This window comes from Hemibagrus wyckioides, linkage group LG28 (assembly GCF_019097595.1).
Source record: "Hemibagrus wyckioides isolate EC202008001 linkage group LG28, SWU_Hwy_1.0, whole genome shotgun sequence".
Taxonomy (NCBI): Eukaryota; Metazoa; Chordata; class Actinopteri; order Siluriformes; family Bagridae; genus Hemibagrus; species Hemibagrus wyckioides.
The window spans coordinates 3,882,852-3,901,841 of NC_080737.1; the positions used below are offsets into that span (position 1 = coordinate 3,882,852).

At 36.2% G+C, this 18,990-nt stretch overlaps 1 protein-coding gene and 1 long non-coding RNA gene across 2 annotated transcripts in view; both read left to right on the top strand.

Moving 5' to 3' along the window:
- LOC131348665 (uncharacterized) overlaps positions 1-16,214 on the top strand; it is a 35,053-nt gene extending 18,839 nt beyond the window's left edge. Inside the window, exons 24-40 of the mRNA XM_058383798.1 lie at positions 378-502; positions 2,474-2,582; positions 3,420-4,109; positions 4,508-4,579; positions 5,032-5,099; positions 5,492-5,559; positions 5,924-6,067; positions 6,370-6,581; positions 7,071-7,312; positions 7,446-7,568; positions 7,679-7,823; positions 8,395-8,430; positions 8,589-8,855; positions 13,157-13,846; positions 14,674-14,738; positions 15,789-15,869; positions 16,155-16,214. Coding sequence (XP_058239781.1) covers positions 378-502; positions 2,474-2,582; positions 3,420-4,109; positions 4,508-4,579; positions 5,032-5,099; positions 5,492-5,559; positions 5,924-6,067; positions 6,370-6,581; positions 7,071-7,312; positions 7,446-7,568; positions 7,679-7,823; positions 8,395-8,430; positions 8,589-8,855; positions 13,157-13,815 — 2,960 coding nt within the window. The 3' untranslated portion in view covers positions 13,816-13,846; positions 14,674-14,738; positions 15,789-15,869; positions 16,155-16,214. The remainder of the gene's footprint in view (positions 1-377; positions 503-2,473; positions 2,583-3,419; positions 4,110-4,507; positions 4,580-5,031; positions 5,100-5,491; positions 5,560-5,923; positions 6,068-6,369; positions 6,582-7,070; positions 7,313-7,445; positions 7,569-7,678; positions 7,824-8,394; positions 8,431-8,588; positions 8,856-13,156; positions 13,847-14,673; positions 14,739-15,788; positions 15,870-16,154) is intronic.
- LOC131348323 (uncharacterized) lies at positions 164-1,013 on the top strand. Its single transcript, XR_009203915.1, has 2 exons — positions 164-205; positions 378-1,013. It is a non-coding gene; the product is annotated as an uncharacterized LOC131348323 (long non-coding RNA).
- Positions 16,215-18,990: the final 2,776 nt, after the last annotated feature.

An 18,990-nucleotide genomic window follows, 5' to 3' on the forward strand; every position in this document is an offset into this window, starting at 1 on the left:
ATTCAGAGATATAGCTGGTGTACAAGCAGTTACTGCAAGAGGTAGGTAAAAGCTACTTGACTTGACGTTTAGTCATTTAGTGAAAGGTTGTATATGACTGGTTAATGATGATAAATGAACAAGTTTGAATGAATGTTTTTTTTTGTCTTTGTCTGTCTTGTCACATCAGGAACACAGAGAGCCACAACCAGTAAAGATTCACCTGGTAAGGCTTTCTGAATCATTTCACTCACTGAAAGTTTTACATTCGATTTCTGTGGAAAAATAATCCCGTTAATGTGAGCACTGAATGAATCCTGATGCACTGAAAGTGTAATTTGTAGATTGTCAAAAAAGTGAGTTTAATGTTTAATTTTATTTGTTTGTCTGTATTTTAGGTGCTGACTTTGTGGATAAATACAAAGCAGATCTCATTCAGAGCGTTCCTTCAGTAATGGAGATAGCAGACTGTATCAAAAGCAAGGAATTTACTAGTGAAATGTACAATAAGATCCATGCAGAGGCAACACCACAAGACAAAATGAGAGAATTGTACAAATATCTCAACTCAGCAGGACGAGCTGCAAAAGCTGAATTCGATCACATTCTTCCGAGAGAAACATCGCGATTTAGTGACAGAGCTGGAGTCAGGATCTGGTCTGCATTAGTGGAGGTTTATCAGAGTAAATCACAGGCAGACAGGGGTCTAGCCCCAATTCTTGGGCCCTATGCAAAGACAGTGTGTGGGGGCCCCTTTCCCATCATCTCATGATCCATGCCATTTATCACTTAAAAAAAACAAAAAAAAAATAGTACACATTTCACTCACTAATAGAGTAACTGCTGACAATCACTGACATAAAATAAAAAAGAACAGTATTAAAAATACAAATGTGTATAGTATAAAAAATTATTTGTAGTCATGTTAATGCAGCACAGAATTATTTTCATGTATGAATTGTTCTATATCTGGGGTAGGCAGCATGTCCTGTAGACTTTAGTCCCAACCATAATAAAGTATTTTCTTTTCTTTTCCTCTCTTTTCTTTTTTTTGGTTTGGACATTGTGTTCACATCGTGTCGGTCTTGGCTTGAAAAACCACTACAACTGACCGCTCGTTTTTCTCCTCTGAGTCCACGCTCCGGCACTCCCTCAGTCACCTCTAATTAGCATTTGGCATCGTTCTTAAACAAGCAATGAAATCATCCAAATTTGCATGTAGGCAGTTCTTATGGGAAGGGGTCGACACAGGCGTGTGTGTGTGCCGAAGCTTGATAAAGCAGTGAGGATCAGGATATTGTGTGCATGCACAGGTACAGTACACACTCAGTTTCACATTAATAATAATAATGTTTCAGGATCTTCGAGGGCAGGCCGGTCAAGGCACCTCACGTGCCAGGGTCCTATGTACTCAGTCACCCTTTACGACGCCCCTGCCCATAGCTAGTTGAAGCAGAGATGAAAAAGCAAAACTGAAAGGCACATGCACGATCCGCACATCGCATCTTCTTTAGATCTTTGAGGCTCTGGAAAAGAGAGAGGATCATCACTGACACCCAGCAATGAGATGTCCATGAGAATCAATTAATCTTGTAACTAATCTGTAAACATGGAAATAAACAAGTTAAACTATTTTAAACGTAGAGGTCTATGCAGGACTTCTTCTTAATATTTTCTATCTATCTATCTATCTATCTATCTATCTATCTATCTATCTATCTATCTATCTATCTATCTATCTATCTTACAGTTTGTTTCACCCTATCAATAACCATCTATTCTTCTAATTCACATCTATTACAATAGAATAATAGATTCAGAAAATAATGGAAAATGGGTTAAATTCTGTACTAGAGACAATGTGGTTGCTGCAGATTTGGAAATGACTGATTCAACTTTCACAGGAGAAGGTGGAGATTTTTTAATCCACTGACCTTCATCCTGGTGCTGTAGGAACTGATGATAGAGATTGTTCCTCTTAATAGAAATGTTACTGGATCCGCTACTATAAAAAAAATCCTGAGCATTGGATCATTTCCTCAGTTTAAGTTTCAGTCTCAAGCTCACTGTGAACTGATATAAGGGGGTTTAGATGGGAAATGTCCAATTTATTTCAGCAGTAGCATAAAAAGTAAAATGTTATGAGTATAATAATAATAGGTAAAATATCAACAATTTAGTGTCAGTGCCTTGGTCTGTGAAATGAAACATGCATACCTAAAACAAACAAACAAACAAATCAATATTTGTGCATTCTAAAGTGTCGTTTTGTATGAAGGTTATGTTGCTTTGGTCGCGGATGAGCTTGCGGTCGTTCGCGGTAGTGTTTAAAAACCGCGCCCAGGATTTCGCACATGCGCACTTGCGTGGAAAAAGCGGGGTGATGAATTCTGCTGAACTTTATTTTTCATTCATCAGAACGGTATAGACCTAACCCCTTGGTTCTGCTGCATAGAAAACACGGACTGTTTACCTCTTCTTTCCATTTTTCCAGACTGAGCCAGAGATATGTCACTGGTTCCCCTCCATATCCTGCAGGATACTCTCTAACACAGAAAGTAAACCGGAGAAATCTCTCACTTTCTCAGTGGAAACAGAGTCAGGTAGGAATCAGTTGTCCATCATTTCTGCTCATTTTCTAACAAATTCAGCTTGTGTTCAGAAATCAAACCTTTATTATATAATCTGCTTTCCAGCTGTACAGATGTGTTCTCCTCTGTCTGAATTGCACGTTTAATGGCTTTTTTTTTTTAATGTACGTTTTACGCTAAAGATTATTCTGAATCAAATCCTATTAGGCTGTAAATTCCCTCTATTTTGATAGAAGTTTCATGTTTAATTGCCTGTTTCTAACATCTTTCACATCTAGTTTAACCTACCAGTTTGAGGAAATCCTGTTTCCTGTTTTATGTATCACTCAGTCCGCTTTGTAATTATAACGGTTTAGCTCGACATGACATCTCTAACACTGAGCCTTGACATGACGTGTCTAAGATTGTCTTCTGAAACTAGTCTGGTTTATCCTGATGTCGCCCTCTGTACAATATAACTTATATAAATAAATAAATATTATAAATAAAATGAAACATAAAATAATATAACGATGTAGTAATATATAATAATATAATGATTTGGGGGGGGGCTTCCAATATGAGCAGTGGTTGAAAGATGAAGCTAAATGTTTGTTGGTTTGTTTGTTTTATTGCAGACGTGCAAAAGACAGAGACGTAGTCAGCGATGGCCTGCAGTAAAGTCAGTCCTGGTGAGTTTTTAGATTATGCTTCATTTGTATTTAGTCATATCAGATGTTTTCACTAGACAGATGTCAGGTGTTTAGTATGGAGTCCTGCACTGACACAAGAAAATCCTTATGCTAATATCAAGAGTCATTCTATGAATTGAAACTTTTATTGTTTGTGTGTTTGTTTGTTTGTCTGCAGGTGACCTGCACCGTCTCTCAGAAGTCAGGATTGTGCTCCTGGGCTGTAGAGGTGCAGGGAAAAGTTCAGCAGGAAACACCATCCTGGGCAGAGAGGAGTTTGACTTACAAGGAAGTGCTCAGTGTGTTATGAGACAGGGAGAAGTAGCAGGGAGGAAGATCACTGTGGTTGAAGCTCCAGGATGGCGGAGAGGTAAAGCTGTGAAGCAGTTGCTCAAACAGGAGATTGAGCTCAGCGTGTCGATGTGTCTTTCCAGTCCACACGCTGTACTGCTGGTCATGCGTTTGGACTTTAAATTTAGAGAAAAAGACAGAAAAGAGTTCATCAGATTTGTAGATCTTCTCGGGCCAACAGTCTGGAGTCACACCATAGTTCTGTTCACCTTTGGAGACTCTCTGGGAGACACAACCATAGAGAGACACATTGAGAGTGAAGGACAGGCTCTCCAGTGGCTGGTAGAGAAATGCGGAAACAGATATCATGTTTTTAATAATAAAAAGAGAGATGATGTCTCTCAGGTCACAGAGCTGCTGGAGAAGATCGAGGAGATGGTGGCAGAAAACAAAGGCTGTCCTCTTGAAACAGACACAAGGGCATCACAGGACCGTCAAGATATGTGGAGAAGAGGAAATAAAAAAGAGATGAGAGGTGGAGGAATTCAACTCAAAAACAAACTCTGGGGCATGTTTGGTGAGCTGGTTAGAGATTTTTTATTTTCTTTTTAAAAGATTTTTTTTTATTTAAACTTTTTCCTATTGAATTTAGTTTGTCACTATATCACATTAAAGGTGGGGGAAGATCTGAGAAGAAGATCATTTCTTTTCTTTTCCATTTCAAAACCCTTCCAGTGTTGGTTAGGCTTCGTGTAAAAAATCTTAATTACGCTACGTTTTCTTGTAGTTTTTTATTTGAACTAGATTGAATTGTAGGTTAACAAACAACATTTCAGATAGTTTGTACAATACAGGCTATAAGCCAGGTTCATGAGGATCATAAACTGGCCTGTTTCTCAAAGGAAGCAACTGTTGTTTTTACTTAGTTCACACATGAATGCTGATTTTCATTTATTTGAGAATTTCTGCTTTTAGGCGATTTTTCAACACCTTTTCCTGAGATTACTCTCCACAGCCAGACCTCTGTCCTACATCCTGGGTACTCAGGTACATCTACATTTACTTTTTATTATGGTGTTGAATGCAACCTTTTTTTGTCATGTGTTTTTTTTGGGTAATCCTCTGTAACCTTACTGTATAATTGCATGCTTAGTACTAAGTACTGTTTGGCTGATGTCCAGCTTAATGGTTTCCTGTGTTCAACTGGAGTATAAAGTATTTGAGAAATAACATGCATTGTAGTGGGTGTAAACAAACAAAATCTACAGAATTAATGGTTACACACAAGAGTCAACAAATACTATGATTGTGCTTTGCTACAGTGATTATAAATGAAGTGTTTACATTAATATAAAAAAATCACTGTACGTTTTATTAGACTACGGCCAGAATGCTTCTGGAGTTCCAGAATTGCCACAACTTCTGTACTGTTTGGTAAAGAAGAAGAAAGAATTCTCTCTGAAAATAACTTGATGTTGTTGTTGTATGAATGTTTTTAGGCATGATTAGGAATTCTGCTATGTCCAGTATCCCTGGTTCCAGCCTCCAGACTCATTCCATAACATCAGTGGGTGGATTATCTCTGCTTAATTCCACTTAACTGTGAACAGATGTGTGTGCATGGTGCTTTGTGACAGTCTGACTTCCCATTCACACTCTATTTACATCCAGCATTCTCCAAGATGAACTAATAAAGGAATGAATGAATGTGTTTTAATTATTCTTCACACAAAGAACCCAATTTCATTGAACACAGTGAGACTAATGAATAATAACTGTAAGTCTAACTAAATACAGGCCAAAATAACTTTAACTTCACTCTGCCTTTTTCTAAGAAACAAATTTTATGCCTTTGTCAAATTGGAAAACAAATGATCCAGTGTTTTCAAATGTTTGACTGATGAGTAAAATGGGCTCAAGCAATGAAAATACACACCTGATCATTTGTTTTGTTTACAGGATTCAGTACTAACGTCTGATTCTGAGTCTGAAATCGGGCTAGACGATAAATACAGATATGAATTCGGGTAAATAGAATTCTGTGTATATATAAATTGTCACTTTTTAGTCATGTGGGTTTTCAACCATACCAAGGAGTAGTTTAAATGTAGAAGTGGAGAAATCCTAATTGATTGATGAATTATAGCTGTAATGATTTGCACCTGGATTTCCTGTTCTCACAATTGCATGTAAATTATTTGGCAAACACCCTGTTCCAGTGCAACTTACAAAATGCTTTGAATTCTCTATCGCTGAATACATCAAAACTGCTTCACTAGATCACAGACCTAGAATACCATCAGTCTAAAATTATAGCAAGAAGATTACAATTATTATTTTAAATAAATAACTACCAAATTAAGTATTTCAGAAAGATGTTGGTTTTCACAGTAATTCAGAGGATCAGATGCTTTGGGAAATAGCAGAGAGGAATCCTGATCTGTACCTTCCTTGTACCCTGAGTGATGGTGGGACCAGTCGCTCAGAGGACCAGAGAGAGCCTGGTGCAGTGCAGGGAGTGACAAGAGCTTTGAGGTAAGTGAGCTCTTATCCATTTTTGGCTTTGTAGGCAGGCATCAGTGTTTTAAATTGGAGGTAGGAGGCTATCAGAAGTCAGTGGAGGGATTGCAGCAGCGGGGTGGTGTGGGAGAACTTCAGAAGGTTGAAAGGGTTTGTAAAGCTGCATTTTGGATCATTTGCAGAAGTCAAATGGTGCTCATAAGTGGACCTGCTGGAACTGAGTTGCAGTAGTCCAGTCTCAAGTTGACAAGGGACTGAACAAGCACCTGACTGGGCTGTGTGGATAAAAATGAAATCCTTCTGATTTTATTCCTCAGGTCTCTTCACCTTCATGCTGGACAGTTTAAGTGTAAATTCTCAGACCTTGTGTTTGATATGAAAGAGGAAGGCAGAGTGATGTACAAAATAGTGTCCTGGGACAGCAGTGTCTTGGATGGATTAGGCCACATGGAGCCTGCAGGACCTCTGTACAGTATCGAGTGCCATAAAGGTTCAATCCATCACCTGCACCTTCCACACTGTGAGACCCGTAAGTTGATTTTTAAGGATTTTTAAGAATTTATTTTAAATTAGAAACAAACGAAAAGCGTGAAAGTTGTCAAAGTGTCAGAACTTTTTTATGTTGAGAGAACACACTTAAGTTTTTAAAGAATTTCCATTTTTTCTTTGAGCAGAGTCATTGGACATTACAGTTTACACCAAAAATAGAAGAGTATTCATGAGCTAATATGTAAAAGTTTTTTAAAATACCTCTTAAAATTATGCCATATTACTCATATTTAATTTACCACAACGTAGATTAAATATGCTACTTTATCAGTATACCTTATCTGAATTGTGTCTTTTTTTACATAAACAATACAAATAGTAAAAATGTTTTCCTGTTCATTGTATAATAATGTAATAATTGTACTCTAGAATATACAAAAGATATAGGATAGATATATAGCTTTGCAACATATTACCATTGTGGGGTAAAATCAGTGAGTTTCTTGTTCTGTTTGTTGATATGTTGCAGGTACAGATGTGGTTAAATTGACTGTGGCTCATGTGACTGGAGGAAAGGTGGAGATCCTTCAGCCGTTAAAAGTAACAAACTCACACGTGATCATAGAAATTCAACATCTCTCTTGTTTTGGTCTCTTAAAATCATTGCTGCTCCCAGCGTATCCCATCAGAGCCCAAGTCCTTCTGTTCTTTGAGAAAAGCCTGAGTAAACTTCACATCCATCTGTTGAAACGGAGCATCCCGGTTGAAGAGGTAATCTGATTTAATGTATATGTTCATTATGTTTAACATTATATGTTAGTGATCTTTATTTCTGGTGCTGTCTTGTTTTATAATACTTTTCTTAAATTAGTTGAAATAATGTACTGTTTTTTTGGAATTAAAGGTACAGAAGAGACATGAAAGCATCAGTTACATTCCAACAAGTTCCAAATGTATACTGACCCCTGGTAAAAAATACAGACCATGCTGTAAAACTACTGACCATAAATATGTTTCCCAACCAGAGGTAATGTAAAACTACTCATGTCATTATACAAAATGCTCATTGTCACCTTTGTTATTTTTGAAGAAGCATGTTGACTTCTGGAATATTCTCTCCATCGCCCGATTCCTTAGGATGAGACGTTTGATCGTGCCCGTGACCCCAACTACCATCCTACATTTGAGGTGTTCCTTAAACCTGAGATTAATAAAGTCACATTAAGTCTTTTGGATGAAAATGGCGTTGTGGTGTGGAAGCCTCGTGATGTCGTGCTTACAGGTAACTAAACATTAAAATGAGAGTAAAAACTTTTAGGAGCAGCTGGTATCAGTGTGTTCTTATATTAATTTATCTATTGAATATCACCCGATGTTTTAACTACATTCAAAATTGCCATAATATAGCCATTGAAGCTAACATGGCATTAAAAAATCAATCAAAAAAATCATCCTTCCATCCATCCATCTTTAGGACCCTTTTATCCTAATCAGAGTCACTCTGGATCTAGAGTGGGAGAATTCCCCCTAGATGGATGCACACACACACACACACACACACCTAGGGGCAATTTAGTGAAGTTCATAAACCTGGAGGTTTCTTTACAGTGGAAGGGATAACCAACATGAACATGGGAAGACCCTGCTAAATTCCACATAGAGAGTAGCCCAGGGTCATCAAGGCAAATCTATCAGCACTAGCTCCATGCAGTTATTCAGATGATTCTCTAGACATTTAGTGAAAGGTTGTATATGACTGGTTAATGATGATAAATAAACGAGTTTGAATGAATGTTTTTTTCAGGAACTGTAGCTCTGGGTGCATGTTAATGATTTCTGTCTTGTCACATCAGGTACACAGAGATCCACAGCCAGTAAAAATTCAGCTGGTAAGGCTTTCTCAATCATTTTACTCACTTTAAAGTGTCACATTCGATTTCTATGTTAATGTGAGCACTGAATGGATCCTGATGCATTGAAAGTGTAATTTGTAGATTGTCAAAAAAAATGTGAATTTAATGTTTCAAATAATTTGTTTGTATTTTAGGTGCTGACTTTGTGGATAAATACAAAGCAGATCTCATTCAGAGAGTTCCTTTAGTAATGGAGATAGCAGACTGTATCAAAAGCAAGGAATTTACTAATGAAATGTACGATAAGATCCATGCAGAGAAAACAACACAAGACAAAATGAGAGAATTGTACAAATATCTCAACTCAGCAGGACGAGCTGCAAAAGCTGAATTCTATCGAATTCTTCAACAAAAACATCTTGGATTAGTGACAGAGCTGGAGTCAGGATCTGGTCTGGATTAATTAGAGGTTTAACAGAGTAAATCACATGCAGTCCCTAGGTGAAGCAGGGATGGAAAAGCAAAACTGCAAGGCATGTGCACAAGGCGCATCGCGTCTTCTTCATATCTTTGAGGCTCTGGAAAAGAAAGATGATCATCAGTGACACCCATGCAGCAATGAGATGTCCATGAGAATCAATAATTCTTGTAAACAGTCTGTGAAAAATGGAAATAAACAAGTTAAACTATTTTAAATGTAGAGGTGTATACAGTAATTATTATTATTATTATTATTATTATTATTATTATTATTATTATTATTATTATTATTATTATTAATTCAGTCTTTACTGTCTAGTATAGGATAGCTCACTGTGAACTGATATAAGGGGGAAATGTCCAATTTATTTTAACAGTAGCATAAAAATATAAAAAGTAAAATATAACAAAAATAATTATATGTAAAATAAAGTTCTTGTCAGTGGTTTAGTCTATGAAATGAATCACAAATACCTAAAACAAACAAACAAACAAACTACCTGTTTATTTTAAAGTACTTTTTTTTATTTTTTTTATGAAGGTTATATTGCTTTGGTCGCGGATGAGCTTGGGGTGATTTCGCACATGCGCACTTGCGCGTGGAAAAAGCGGGGTACTGAATTCTCCGGAACTTTTCCAAATTCTGATTCACACAAAAAAACGGATTGTTTTCAGTCTGTGTACTTTTTGGTATTTGAAGTTTCTTTTATAAACAGAAACAAAACAACGAAAATGAAATAGATTTTTAATTATGAGATGAAAATGTCAGACACCTTTTTAAAATTAGACTTGATTTTCTTTCCTCATTTATACTTTAAATAAAGAAAGTTCTGTAGCATAGAAACGGAAAAACAGCTGCATTTTCTTTGTCTAAAACCGGCCGTATCTCTGCTTTTGTTAAATTATTAATAATAATTTAATTCATTGATAGTATGAATTGTGCATCATGTGAATTCATTTGTAATTAATTATTATTTTTTTAATTTAAAAAATCAGTATTCCTTCTATAGCTTCTAGGTCATGTGACCCTGTGACCCCAAACTAGTACCAAAATAATCTACTTGGAAACCCCCACAAGGTACACCTGTTTGTATCCCAAGATATGTATTCACTGGTTTTTATTTTAATGTTCATTTCATTAAGTCACTATTTCTTCAATAGCTTCTAGGTTATGTGTCGCTGTGACCCAAAACTAATACCAAAATAATATAATTGGACACCCCCACAAGCTGCACCTCTTGTGATCCCAAAATATGTCTTCAGTGATTTTTATTTAAATTTTTATTTAAAAAGAAATTAATATTTCTTCTAATAGGTTCTAGGTCATGTGACCCTGTGACCCCAAACTAATACCAAAATAATCTAATTTTACCCCAACAAGGTACACCTCTCTGTATCCCAAGAAATGCCTTTGTTGATTTTTATTTTAATTTTAAAATTATTAAGTGACTTTTTCTTCAAATAAAAAATAAATTTAATTAATTAATTAATTAATTAATTAATTAATTAATCATATGAATAAATAAAAAGTTTAATAAAAATCACTGAAGACATATTTCGGTATAACAACAGGTGTACCTTGTGGGGGTTTCCAAGTAGATTATTTTGGGGTCACAGGGTCACATGCCCCATAAGATATTGAAAGAATAGTGATATTTTATTTTATTAAAAAATAAATAATTACAAATTAATTCACATAATTCACAATTCATACTGTCTATTAATTAAATTATTATTAATAATTTAACAAAAGCAGCATGCAATGACGCATGCCATATGTATATTCAAGAAGAAATTAGAATAACTGGGGCACGTAGCCAGGTAAGTAACAATACCACATTTCAGATGTACACATGGGCGTTGCTAGGTCATTTTTAGGGGTGCTTTAGCCCCCCTAACATTTCCACTCAGCCCCCCTAAAAATTCTGCGATTCTCCATAAACTGTACACAAATTGGTGATCTCCTCAGTCCCCTTTAAATTTCATATGAAACGGCGGCTCTTCCCCGTCTTTCACTGCGTTCTTCACTCCGCAGACCGAGCAAGGATCAGAGGACAAGTGTGTGTGTGTGTGTGTGTGTTTGTGTGTGTGTGATCAGGAAGACTCATATTTGGCTTGTTCAGTACTCAAATGTAATACTCAGTACTCAAATACACATCTATGCAATACAGTGAATGCTGCAATAAGTTTCCATCCTACCCTGTTAGTCAAACCTTTATTTTATTTATTTAATATTTAATTTTTTTTTTTTTTTTTTACTATTATACCCTCATTGGGGGCTGAGCCCTCCTTAAATGAAAATCCTAGAATCTCCCCTGGTCGTACAGAAATTTGTGGACGGTCCCTAAACTCCCGCTCCGAGTGTGTGTATAAGTCACTTCCCCGCGGCAGAACACTGCACTGCCACAGAGGGCAGGAGAAGAGATACTGCCAGGTTTAGACAAACACAAAAATACAGCTGGTTTTTTTACGGGTCTATGCTATAGAACTTTCTTTATTTAAAGTATAAATGAGGAAAGAAAATCAAGTAGAATTTTAAAAAGGTGTCTGAAATTTTCATCACAGAATTAAAAAAAAAAAAAAAACATTTCATTTTCGTTTTTATTTGTTTTTGTTTATAAAAAGAAACTTCAAATACCAAAAAAAAAGTACACGGACCCTGCAGCATACTCTCTAAAACAGAGAAGGCTCTCACTTTCTCAGTGGAAACAGAGTCAGGTAGGAATCAGTTGTCCATCATTTCTGAGAATTTTATTCAGCTTGTGTTCAAAAATCACAGCCTTTATTTTCTATAATCTGCTTTCCAGCTGTACAGAAGTGATCTCCGGCTGAATGACACATTTAATGGCTTTTTTAAATTTAGGTTTTATGCTAAAAATGATGAATTGAATTGAATCCTATTAGGCTGTAAATTCCTTCTATTTTGATAGAAATGTCATGTTTTAACATCTTTCACATCTAGTTTAACCTACCAGTTTGAGGAAATCCTGTTTCCTGTTTTGCTCATTTCACTTTGCTTTGTAATCTTAATGGTTTAGCTCGACATGACATCTGTAAGGCTCTGAGCCTCCACATGACATGTCTAAGACTCTGAGCCTCCACATGACATGTCTAAGACTCTGAGCCTCCACATGACATGTCTAAGACTCTGAGCCTCCACATGACATGTCTAAGATTGTCTTCTGAAACTGTTCTGGTTTATCCTGGTGTCCCTCTCTGTACAGCATTTCTCTGTAGTAAAATAAACATAATGTACATATCAAGTGATTTTTTGGGGGGAATCCAATATGAACAGTGATTGAACGAAAAACAAATGTTTGTTTGTTGGTTTGTTTGTTTTATTGCAGATGTGAAACAGACAGAGACGTAGTCAGCGATGGCCTGCAGTAATGACAGTCCTGGTGAGTTTTTAGGGTCCGTGTACTTTTTGGTATTTGAAGTTTCTTTTTATAAACAGAAAATAATTTTTTTTTTTTAATTGTGTGATGAAAATATATAGTTTAATATAAAAATATATAAAAAATATATAGTTTAATATATAGTTTAGAAAATATATAGTTTAATAAAAATTATTTATTAAAAAAGATTTTGGTATAACAGCAGTGTACCTTGTGGGGGTTTCCAAGTAGATTACAGGGTCACATGATCTAGAAGCTATTGAAGGAATACTGATTTTTTTTTTAATTAAAAAAATAATAATTACAAATTAATTCACATCATGCACAATTCATACTACTGTATCTATTAATTAAATTATTATTAATAATTTAACAAAAGCAGCATGCAATGACGCATGGCATATGTATATTTAAGAAGAAATTAGAATAACTGGGGCACGTAGCCAGGTAAATAACGATACCACATTTCAGTTGTACAGAAATTTGTCGACGGTCCCTAAAATATACGGCCGGTTTTAGACAAAGAAAATGCAGATGTTTTTCCGTTTCTTTTCTAGTATAAATGAGGAAAGAAAATCAAGTCTAATTTTAAAAAGGTGTCTGACATTTTCATCACATAATTAAAAAAAACCATTTCATTTTCGTTTTTTTGTTTCTGTTTATAAAAAGAAACTTCAAATACCAAAAAGTACACGGACCTTTTAGTTTGTGGTTCATTTGTAATTAGTTATATCAGATGTTTTCACTAGACAGATGTCAGGTGTTTAGCATGGAGTCCTGCACTGACACAAGAAAATCCTTATACTAATACCAGGAGTCATTTTATGAATTAAAAATTCAGATACTATACTTTATTGTTTGTGTGTTTGTTTGTTTGTCTGCAGGTGACATGCACCGTCTCTCAGAAGTCAGGATTGTGCTCCTGGGCTGTAGAGGTGCAGGGAAAAGTTCAGCAGGAAACACCATCCTGGGCAGAGAGGAGTTTGACTTACAAGAATGTTTTCAGTGTGTTATGAGACAGGGAGAAGTAGCAGGGAGGAAGATCACTGTGGTTGAAGCTCCAGGATGGTGGAGAAATCAAATTTGGTTGACAAGGAACAACGACTTTCATCACAGCATGTCCATGTGTCCTCCAGGTCCACACGCTGTACTGCTGGTCATTCGTTTGGACTTTACATTTGCAGAAAACGAGAGAGAAAGGTTAGTCAGGTACATAGATCTTCCCAGCATGACAGTCTGGAGTCACAGCATAGTTCTGTTCACCTTTGGAGACTCTCTGGGAGACACAACCATAGAGAGACACATTGAGAGTGAAGGACAGGCTCTCCAGTGGCTGGTAGAGAAATGCGGAAACAGATATCATGTTTTTAATAATAAAAAGAGACATGATGTCTCTCAGGTCACAGAGCTGCTGGAGAAGATCGAGGAGATGGTGGCAGAAAACAAAGGCTGTCCTCTTCAAGATTATGACCTTGATGATGATGACATTTATAGGTGGAGAAGTGCAAATGAACAGAGAAGAGGTGGAGGACGTCATCACTGAGGCACAGACTTGGGCATGTCTGATGAGCTGGGTAAAGTACTTTTTATTCTTTATAAAAGTATTTTTTTTAATTATTTTTCCACTTGAATATTGTATATCACATTAAAGGTGATTTTTTACTTTATTTTTATTTTGTTTCTTTTCTATTCCATTTCAAAACCCTCCCAGTGTTGGTTAAGCTTAGTGTGAAAGTCGTAGTTAAGCTACATTTCCTTGTATTTTTTTTTTACTTCCTGTAGCTACATGTTACATTTATCCAAAGAAGTTTGAAACTAGATTGATTTGTAGGTTAACAAACAACATTTTAAATAGTTTGTACCGTACAGGCTATAAGCCAGGTTCATGGGGAATGTAAAATCTAAAAACTTATAATTACGAGGTCTTGTTCAAAACCAAACCTGTTTCACAACAGAAACAACTGTTGCTTTTACTTCACAACCGAATGCTGATTTTCATTTATTTGAGGAGTTCTGCTTTTAGGCAAGTTTTCAACAGCTTTTCCTGAAATTGATTATAAGTCTCCCGAGTTTCCTGTCCCCAGCCAGTCCCATGTCCTGTCACCTGCCACCATCTACATTTACTTTTTATTATGGTGTTGAATGCAACTTTGTTTTTTAGTAATCCTCTGTAACCTTATACTATGACTTAGACTCATAATACTATGATTGTGTTTTGTTACAGTGATTATAAATGAAGTGTTTACATTAATATAAAAAAATCACTGTACGTTTTATTAGACTACGGCCAGAATGCTTCTGGAGTTCCAGAATTGCCACAGCTTCTGTACTCTTTGGTAAAGAAGAAGAAAGAATTCTCTCTGAAAATAACTTGATGTTGTTGTTGTATGAGTGTTTTTAGGCATGATTAGGAATTCTGCTATGTCCAGTATCCCTGGTTCCAGCCATCAGACTCCCATACCAACAGTAGGTGGATTATCTCTGCTTAATTCCGCTTAACTGTGAACAGTTAAGCATGTATGGAGTGTGTGCATGGTGCTTTGTGACCGACTGACTTTCAATTCACACTCTATCTTTACACCCAGCATTCTTCAAGATGAACAAATCAATTAATGAATGAATGTGTTTTATTTATTCTTTACACACAGAACCCAATTTCATTGATTACAGTGAGACTAATAAGTAATAGCTATAAGTTCAATTAACTACAGGCTAAACTATTTGTTTGTTGAAAAACAAAAAGTAAAGCAAAAACTTACAGGTACATTTAACTAAAAACTCCTTATAAAAATGCATGGTCTCCTGTTTTGTTTACTGCACTCATTCTCCCCTGTACTGAAAAGCATCTGGCCTGTCCCAAATCAAAACATGCAGACTAAAATGATCTTCTGTGACAAGACCAAACAGGAAGCGCCCGAAAGAACAACAACCACAATAACATTTTCTCATTTAATGAAGGGCTTCCGGCATAAAAAGGATACTGTGCCAAATAAAAAAATGAAGACCGAAATGATCTGCTGTGACGACCCCAAACAGGGAGCACCTGAAAGTACAATAACAATAACATTCTCCCCTGTACTGACTTCTGTTTCTGATGAAGGCTCTTGGGATAAATACCCAGACTGCTGGTAAATCCACTTTTGTCCATGTGTGTAAACATATGAAATTCATCCAGCTATGGTATTTCTTTTGTCTATTATGTCAGCTGCCACTTTTTAGTTTTTCAACCAAACCAAGGTGTAGTTTGAAAGCAGAAATGGACAAAACTTAATTCTGAATTATAGCTGGAGTTTTCTGTTCTTACATTTACATGTAAAGCATTTGGCAAAAGCCCTTTTCAAGGGAGACTTACACAAGTGCTTTAAAATCTCGATCACAGAATACATCAATAGTGCTTCACTGAGAAAAATATTATTATATAGTAATAGTAGTAGTAGTAGTAGTATTTTAAATAAACAAGTGGCATTTTAAGAATTTCAGGAAGATGGAGGTATTTACCTGTCTTTTTCCTGCCAGGGACTCCGGTGTTTATGAAAGCAGTGACGCAGCGGTCCAGAGAGAGCCTGGTGCAGTGCAGGCAGTGACAAGAGATTTTAGGTAAGTGGGCGCTCATCCATTGTTGGCTTTGTAGGCAAGCATCAGTGTTTTAAATCTGATGTAGGAGGCTATCAGAAGTCAGTGTTTGTCAGGATTGCAGCAGTGGGGTGGTGTGGGAGAACTTCAGACAGTTGAAAACATTCATGCAGCTGCATTCTGGATCATTTGCAGAGATCAGATGGTGCTCAGAAGTGGGATTGAGTTGAAAAGGAACTGAACAAGCACCTGATTGGCCTGTGTGAAAAAAAAATGGAATCCTTCTGATTTTCTGATTTTGTTCCTCAGGACTCTTTACCTTCATGCTGGACAGTTTAAGTGTAAATTCTCAGACCTTGTGTTTGATATGAAAGGGGAAGGCAGAGTGATGTACCAGACTGTGCCCTGGGACAGCCATGTGTTGAAGGGATTAGGCCACATGGAGCCTGCAGGACCTCTGTACAGTATTGAGTGCAGCAAAGGATCAATCCATCGCCTGCACCTTCCACACTGTGAGACTCGTGAGTTGATTAAATTAAATTAAATTAAATTAAATTAAATTAAATTAAATTAAATTAAATTAAATTAAATTAAATTAAATTAAATTAAATTAAATTAATCAAAAAAACTAGAAACATTTTCCTGATCAGTATAAAAATATAATAATGTCATAATTGATATACAGCAATCCAATTTACTAGCCATTGTGCGATTAAAATCTGTTTGTTCGTCTAATCCAATGCCTTGTTCTGGTTGTTTATATGTTGCAGGTACAGATGTGGTTAAATTGACTGTGGCTCATGTGACTGGTGGAAATGTGGAGATGCTTCAGCCTCTAAAAATAACAAACACACACGTGATCATAGAAGTTCAGAATCTCTCACCTTTTGGTCTCTTAAAAGCATTGCTATGGCCAGCATATCCCATCAGAGCCCAAGTTCTGCTGTTCTTTGAGAAAAGCCTGAGGAAACTTCACATCCATCTGTTGCCAGGGAATGTCCCAGTTGAAGAGGTATGGGCTTTCATATGTACCTTTATTACGTTAGCATTAAATGTTAGGGATCGTTATTCCTGACACTGTCCTTATGTGTACTGAAAAGTATACATATATTGTTAGACACATTTGCAAATTTTTAAAGTTTTAGAATAAAAATTTAAAATAAAAAAATAAAAAAAGTTAAATTTCCTAAAATAAACTACTATGTTTTCTTGGCCTTAAAGGTGCAGAAGAGACATGAGAACATCAGATACATTACAACAAGCTCCAAATGTGAGCTGACCCCTGGTAAAAAATACAGGCCGTGCTGTAGAAATAATGATCGTGAATATGATTCCCAACCAGAGGTGACGTAAAAGTACTCATGTCATTGTACAAAAGTCTTATTGTCATTATGTGTGAAGCAGCATGTGGAATATTCTCTCCATCACCTGTTTACTCAGGATGAGAAGTTTGAGCGTGATTATGGACCCAACTACCACCCTACATTTGAGGTGTTCCTAAATACTGGGGTTAGAAAAGTCACATTAAGTCTTTTCGATGAAAATGGCCTGGTGGTGTGGAAGCCTCGTGATGTCAAGCTCACAGGTAATCAAATGTTGAAGTGAGATTAAAAAGTGGTATAAGTGTTGTTATATTCATTTAGTCATGCATCTGTACATCTTTCCATCCATTCATGCAGCCATCCACCCACCCATCCATTCACACACCCACCAATCCATCCATCCATCCATCCACCCATCCACCCATCCATTCCTTTATCTACCCCTCCATCCATCCATCCATCTTTAGAATGCTATTCTAATCAGGGTCACACTGCATCCAGAGTGGGAGAATTTAGCTCAGGGACACACACACATCTAGGGGCAATTTAGTGAAGTTAATTGTAAGGACGCACTCGAGGCAGGCGTAGTAGAATCCATATGCAGATCTTTATTCACAAAAACGGCAGGCAAGAATCGAAATCGATATGGCTAAGCGAAAGGGTCAAAAACCCGAAAATCAATAACTAGCGAACAGAAACCAAAACCGCAAAACCGAGACTTGTAGAAAAACAGTAACAGGCAAAGATCATACACGTAGCAGGCAATCAGGACAATAAACAAGGCTTGGTACGGAATCCACTAGAGAGAACAATACTTCACAGGGAACAATAGGCAGCGTGCTGCTTAAATACCCGAGTAAGACAGGAAGTGAGTTGTCAATATTCGGGTGATGGCTCCCTCTGGCGCTCTGGTTCTGCAAGCATCGTTACATTAATACACCTGGAGGTTTTTTTTACAGTGGAAGGGGAAAAAGACACTGTAAAACCAAACAAGTTTAAAGTACTCAAAATTTTTGGCTTAACTGATTGCCTAAAAAATGTAAGTACATGTGATATTTTTTTAAAGTAAATTTTAATTTAAAAATATTTTTCAGGTAACTCATTTCTTTTTCATTTGAAGTTATCTTAACTTATATATAGTATTTATACATCATTATTATTTTTAATAATAATGCCATCTTTAATAATAATAATGTTAACTTTAATGCAAGCAATTCTTGAAAGTAGGTAATTGGTTGGAATTATTTATTCAGGTTAATACGAACAACATAAATAACAATCCAACATCAGTGTGCAAGATTTTTCCAACATCTTGTTGAACATACTGGTTGGCAGAACCAACAACACCGTTATTATCAACACCGTTGGCAAGTCTCTACTTGGAGGAGTCAGTTTGAAATCGGAAGCCCTTTTGTTTAAAAATCTCTTTATTCGAAGATTGCTCTTTCCAACATCCAATTAGCATTTTAATTTACCAAATGACCCATAAGGACTCAGATATGCTCGTTTATTATTAGTTAATTTAGGAACTATCTAAACCCAATGCTAAGCTAAGTTGCTCATGAGTAACTTACCTTGTACATTACCTACTTTCAGGTTACAGAAGTAGATCTGAAACGACTAAAATATTACCTAACCTTACACTCCTTTAAAAAATTCATAAGGACAACTTGCACACGTTAACGTTATCTCGATTAAGAAGGTAATGATAAAGTTATTTCCTGAAGTATGAAATAAAGATTTTTCTTTTTTCTTTTTTCTCTTCATGCTTTAGACAAAGTTCTTTTTTATGCCAAGTCTGAACAGGTTTAGTTTATTCAGTT